The following is a 6,514-nucleotide window of genomic DNA, read 5'->3' as shown; positions in this document are numbered from 1 at the left end:
TCGTTCATTATTTTTTTCTTTTTTATTATTATTCTTTCTTTTAAACCTTTAGAAAATAAAAAGAATTAAACAGTTGCCGTGGGCGTCACCTGGCTCTCTATCTCTCTTCTCGGTTCTCTAATTTCTTTCTCTCCCTCTCCTCTCTGTTTCCGAAACTGCGATCGAAGAAAATGTTTCGCTTCGATCTGTAGAAATAGTCGAGATATTTTTTTTAAACTTTTCCGAACCGTCGAACGACGCCATTTTGTTTTTCATCGTAACGCGACGAAAATCGTAAGTAGCCATGGCGATACACGTCTCTCTTTTTATCTCCGGATCGTATCTTCCTTTTTTTGCTCTTCTTCTTTATCTTCTCTCTTTTTTCCAATAAAGTTTCTCTTCATCCATGAGATTCGTCTTGGTCTGTCCTATCACTTATCGTTTATCGTGTGTTCACTGAGGTAGACAGATGGAATATTTTAAACGGGGTTTTGAGAAGGGGGATGTGTTTTTGTCTGTGTGTGTGTGTTGTATGGGGCAGGTTAAAAACCGTGTATACGTGCGTTTTATATTTGTGTATCCGTGTGTGTGTGTGTATGTATGCTCGACACGACGACGCTGCAGGAGAGGACAACGAAAACTCCGTTTTGTTTCACGAGCGAAGGGAGGAGGGATTCGTTTCTCCAAAACCGATTCGAAGAAATCGGCGTCGTAACAGTGTGTGATCAATGTACGATGATTTCGTTCGTTCTCGTCTCTCTCCCTCTTCTTTTCTTCTTACTTTCTCTCTTTGGAAATATCTATCTCTCGAAACGAAAAAAAAAGAAAACAGGAGTGTTTAAAAAGTCTCTACTTGAGGTAGTGGATGGATTTGACTGCGAACGTTGCGCGTGCACTAAGATCGATATACATCGATAGCTCGATCCGTTGGCACGTCTCAATAAGCACTTCCTAAAATCGGGTCACGTGTGTGTCACGAACTCTTGGGGTTTGTTTCTTTCTCTCTCCCTACGTCCGGCGTGGCGAACTTATTCAGCTTTCACGATCTCCGGCTCCTCGTTCTCGCTGAAATCGTCCTCCTCGCCACCAGACGACTCCCCCTCGTCCAACAGTCCGACATGCCTGCTGTCCTGCAACATGTCCTGACGATCCTCGTGCACCACACCAGGTCCTCGACCCTCGTCCCTTCCGATCATTGGGTAATCTTCGAGCCCGCGACCGCCCAACTTGTCCATGGCGCTCATGTGTGCCATTTTGGCGGCGTGTGCAGCCGCCACGGCTGCAGCCTGTTCGGGGCTAAGTCCCATCGTCGCCAGGCCGGAATTCTCCGCGATAAATTGCAGATACGTGTCGAGAATCGCTGATCCTGTCGCGCTGGCGTTATGATGACCGGGATGAAGATTGCCGGGTGGATGAAGCGGCGCTGTGTTCGGCTCACGGCTGCCGTGCATCGTGTCCAAAGACTTGGCCGCTATCGCGGTAGCCGTCGAGTTCTTGTTACCACTACTGCTGTTACTGCCGCTCACTTTGGTGATCACGGTGTTATTGTTGGGCGTCGGTGATCCATACCTGAGGCTCAGCGGTAGCGTGAGGTCCTCCGGATCGTCTCCGCCGCATACGCTGCTGCCTGCTTCGGACGGTGCACCACCGCGAGGGATCTCCAGTCTCATGTCGCCTCTTCTCGGTCCCGTTGGACTCGCACGAGCTCGTAATTCCGCTGGACTCACCTTGACACCTGCTTTGGCCAAGAGGCGGGACGCCAGTTCTGGATCGAAGGGGCTAGGCATCGGTAGCACTGGTAGATCCTTGGTGCTGATCCCGCGATGTTGTCGCGACATGTGAGAGTGCAATGAGTTCCTCGACTTGGCCACAGTGCCGCACAACACGCAACGATAGCCTGGACAGATCGTGTGCTTGTCCTCTAGATGGGTGCGCAACGTGTGGGCGGATCGATAGATCTTGCCGCATTTCGGGCAGGGCCGTGGATCCGTGGCGCGTACCCGCATCATGTCCAGACCGCGACGGGCTACTGAAAAAAGAAGAGAAACAAAAGGCTGATGAAGGTACAGTACGATTTCCCTTGGGTATGTATTTTTTCTTTTTTTTCCCGAGATGATTTTTTTTTTACGTCTGTCTCGCCTTGGAGAACTCTGCTCGGAGAGATTTAGTTTACAGAAGATGAAAAATGGTCTTTTTTCAGCTTCGGTTAAAAGAAAGAAAGGTGTGATAGAAATGAAAAGTTAGAACTTAAAGGAAAGAAAGAAAAAAAAGAAGTGAGTATTTTTCTCTCGTGAACGTCGATTAGGATGAACGAGTATCTCTTGCTTCTTTGCTGTTGTTTCGATAAAGGTGCGTGAGAATTTGAGTATCCATGGAACAAAGATTGACGAGCCACTGACAGCTTCTTTGAATACCTTTTTATTGTACAAAGCATTACTTAAATAGTATATACTTCATTTCGTGTGTCTTATGTAGAATCTTATGTACGCTAGTATCTGCTAAAATAGTGCGTATGATGCTCTATACATTGTCCGTGGCACGAGCTGTCGCTTGTGAAAGCGATTTTTTATTATCTTTGTTTTTCGCGTGCTCGCTTTCTATCTGTGTATATATGCGTATGTGTGTGAATGAAAATTAAGACACGTGAGAGGAGAAGTTAGAAGAATAGTGATAAACGTTCGAGACTAGTATTAATCGTCGTATTCGGATAGGAATTATTTTTTCATTTTTCTTTATTTATATTTATATTCATATATTTCCTCGTATTTAGTCGCAGCGTATCTCTAGTAACTATCGTACATCGTGTGTCGAAAAAGAACTTAACCTGTCTCGGGGAATATTCTTTACCTAGGGAATACTGACGAATAAAACAGAAGACTGTAGAAAAATAAGGCTAGGCGCTGTTTCCGAATCGACTTATTCAACGGTGTGCTTGTCGATCGTTTTATTTTTTTTTTCTTTTCTTAACATTCGCTCGCGCGTATATTACGTTTGTTTTTTTTTCTTTTATAATATATTTTCTCTACGTCTGTGTGTGTGAGTCGTTACGTGTAAATATATGTATTGCGTCGCGTTTACGTTCGGATAACGATTACGGAAGCATCGCAAAGTTAGTCTCGATAACCGGATACACTAATATTCCCGTCATTGTCCAACTATTTTCTCTCTCTCTCTCTCTCTCTCTCTGTTTTTTTCTTTTTTCTTTTTCATCACCGTGTCCATTCTTCCTTCTGTCGCTACTACAATATAAATTGGACTACGTTCCACCGCGCGCCTCGTATCTCTTCTAAAAAAAGATTTCGTGTGTGTCTCTCGACTTGACAATTTCTACGCATTCTTTTTTTTTTTCCCTTAAAAACTACGCTTGTTAACGTAAGGCTGGCTTACTCAGCTTTAGAGGAACATTGTTTTCTCTTGTTTAAGATACGTTAACCTAACCGACTTCTATTATATCATCGTCGTAGAGTCTTTTATAATGAACGCGTCGACCGTTTCTTTCTCTCTTCTTAATTAATTACACGATTCACTCTATTGGTTTTGACTACGTTTATATTTTTCTGCTTTTTTTTCATTTTCATTTTTATCTCAGGCTCTACTAGAAATACTGCTTCGTAACAAAAGGGAAAAAGGCAACCAAGCGGACAGGTTTTACCTGGCATAGCTTGCTTTCGAGTCGAGAAGTATACCTGCTAGCGTAACTCCATACATATAGACTACATATATACATATATATACATATATATGTATATATATGTATATATAATCTTCCGAATATTTACAAAGTGTGCGCTTCTCCAGTGGGCATTAATTGTCGGGAAGGGAGGCGGGTGCTTGTGCGACGTCTCGAGAATACTAAAGCATTGGAAAAACGTGACATTCTCGTGCGAAAATCGTTCTCAAAACCCACCTCCCCTCCTCGTTCTCCTCCACACCCTCTGCCGCTTCAGTCACGATGGGATATACTTACATATTCAACCAGTTCTATAATATATCGCGTAAACAACCCTTCGACATACGTTTATAGACTCTGGCACGCGAGACCTTTTCATCAAAACGCACCCTCCTTCGCCAACTGTATGCACGTCTGTCCAGGAATAACGAATATACGTCGAGTATAATCACGTGTGTGCAATCGATAGACGAGAGAGAAAGGGGGGTGTGAGAGGGGGGCGGCGAAAACAAAGAAAACGCGACGATTTTAAATCGAAACAATCCCCGATCGCTACGCGACGAAAATACCGCGAAATTCAAAAAATAGAAAGAAAGACAAAACAATTAAAAGAAAAAGAGAAATGAAGCAATTTTTTTTTGTTTTTTTTTTCTCTCGAGAATCGAGGCAAAAAAATGTCTAGGTTTGATCAATTTGCCTCTTTATCAGACGTAAGTCCATCTGAGCGTCTTTATCTGATCCCATTGCACCGGATGCTTCAAACGCATATGATTCCTGACGCTGTTCGGGTGAGAAAAGGTCTTGGCGCAAGAGGCGACCGGACATGTAGGCGAATCACGCGGATAATGATGCTCCAAGTGAGCCCTCATTGTGCTGATATCCTGCAATGTCCTACAACAAAGGGGACACCTGTAACCGTGCTGTTGATGATGATCGCGTATCAACTTCTGCTGCCTGTAGTCAGCCGGGCTCCGTTGATGATACTTGCTGCCGCCGCCGCTGCTGTTGCTGGTTGTACTGGTTGTCGTTGACGTGGTGGTCGCCTGTTGGCCCTGTTCTTGCTGTTGTTGCTCGTCTTCCTGTAGCGCCTGATGATGGTGATGGTGAGGAGGAGGAACGGATAGTGGATGATGATGACGATGCCGATGATGTTGCTGGTGATGGCTGTGGTGGTGGTGGTAAGCCGCGCCCTCTGCCTCATCGAGCCCGTGATCTGCAACCACCACCACACCAACGTTACCACCAGCCACCACCACCATATAAACCCCAAAACCCAACCCCTAATAAAAACAGAGAGTACCAAAAGCGGCCGCGAATATATGCCTATCAAACCCTCCCTGTGTTGTCTATCTCTCATTCTCTCTCTCACTCTCTCTCTCTCTGCCTATCCCTTTGTTGATCCCTCCCTAGAATATCCAGGGAGGTTACCATTCTCCCCGCAAATGGTTACCGGTTTACTGGTATACTATCTAACGGATCGTTAATTGCTCTCTCTCTGCTCGATATCGCGCGCAATTGGCAGACAGGGGACTGCACGGAATTCGCGCAATCATCGCGTAAATCGAATACTGAACGGAGAGATGCTTGAACGTGTCCGAGTAGAATCTCACGTGCCAGATTATTACGAAAACCGTTCTCGCTTCCCTCTCTCTCTCTCTCGCTCTGTCTGTCTATCTATCTGTGTTTCGTACTTGTGGGGTGGCTGTACAACACACGCTTCCCCCTTGATATATTATAGTAAACTAGATTAAAAATTAGACACATGTTTTTTCTTATTTTTTGGCTCGAAGGTGGCGGAGGTGTGTAAGCGTTCGTTATCATTACTCACAAAATACAATTTCGATCGTTCGTTCTTGAAATGGTTGTGCCATGCGTCTTTTGCTTCAAATTCTCTTCGTCTAACAGAATCTTCTTTTTTTAATTATCATTCTTCTCGTACCATTCTAATACCGAGAATCGGTGGAACGTTAAGCGTGTCTTATATAATTACACTCTAGAATCTTCGAAGTAATTTTTTCTCTTTTTTTTTCTTATTTTTTTTACCGTCAGCTCGTCTGCCATCGAGTTTTTTTTTTTTAAACGCTATAGAAAATAGGAATCTGAACGTGACCTCGCCGACACAGGCGGCCACACCTCGAACTGAACGTGACACGACGAAGGTATAAATGCAAGAGAACCAGGCCGCAACCTGGATCTCTCTCACCTCCCCGTAAAAATAACATTCCGATAATCTGTACGAATCGAATCGAACCGACCTCTCTCTGGTTGATCTGTACCTATTGATAACAGCAGCGAGACCTCGTCAGAATTCTATAAGCGAACATCGCTGTTGGATTTTTTTGTACTAAATAATCTCGCTTGTGTCGACGAATTGTCATCGTACAGCAGCAGCATCAGCAGCAGCAGCAACAACAACAACAACCACCATCACCACCACCACCACCACCACCGACCACCACCGGCTTCATCTGGTTGCTGATCGTTGTTTGTGGGTAGTACTGTTGAGCGAGAACGGGGCAACGATGGCGGACGAAGAGGACGACCGTACTCATGGCAACGAGGAGGACGAAGAGGGTGACTGATGTTGCTGCTGTTGATTAGGATTGTTCAAGCTTGGCCGTTGGTGGATCCCGTGTGCCTGTAGCTGATGATTGATCAAGTAATGCTTCGTCTTGCATCGTTTCCCGCACACGTTGCACTGCGGCCACGTATCCGGCGGCGGCCAATTCGAGTGGACATTTTTCACGTGTTGCCGGAGGTTGCTCGGCGACGAGTAGCTTCTGCCGCAGTAACGACAGAGAGGCCTAGCGTCGTCGTGGCGCAGTGCCGTGTAGAGTCGCGCGAAATTCTCCACGGCTTGCGTAG

General features: G+C 45.3%; 2 protein-coding genes across 2 annotated transcripts in view; both read right to left on the bottom strand.

The window, feature by feature from the left end:
* Window positions 1-1,007: 1,007 nt before the first annotated feature.
* The window catches only part of LOC108571436 (protein abrupt), a 68,445-nt gene continuing 62,938 nt past the window's right edge, over window positions 1,008-6,514 (bottom strand). The window contains exon 8 of the mRNA XM_017933479.1: window positions 1,008-2,008. Within this exon, the coding sequence (XP_017788968.1) occupies window positions 1,008-2,008 (1,001 nt within the window). The remainder of the gene's footprint in view (window positions 2,009-6,514) is intronic.
* On the bottom strand, window positions 4,354-4,916 carry LOC108571437 (histidine-rich glycoprotein-like). The gene has a single exon (XM_017933480.1). The coding sequence runs from the start codon at window positions 4,906-4,908 to the stop codon at window positions 4,354-4,356; it is 555 nt and encodes a 184-aa protein (XP_017788969.1). The 5' UTR covers window positions 4,909-4,916.

Source organism: Habropoda laboriosa, unplaced genomic scaffold (genome assembly GCF_001263275.1).
Source record: "Habropoda laboriosa isolate 0110345459 unplaced genomic scaffold, ASM126327v1 scaffold57, whole genome shotgun sequence".
NCBI lineage: Eukaryota > Metazoa > Arthropoda > Insecta > Hymenoptera > Apidae > Habropoda > Habropoda laboriosa.
This window is presented reverse-complemented; position numbering and strand designations above follow the sequence as displayed.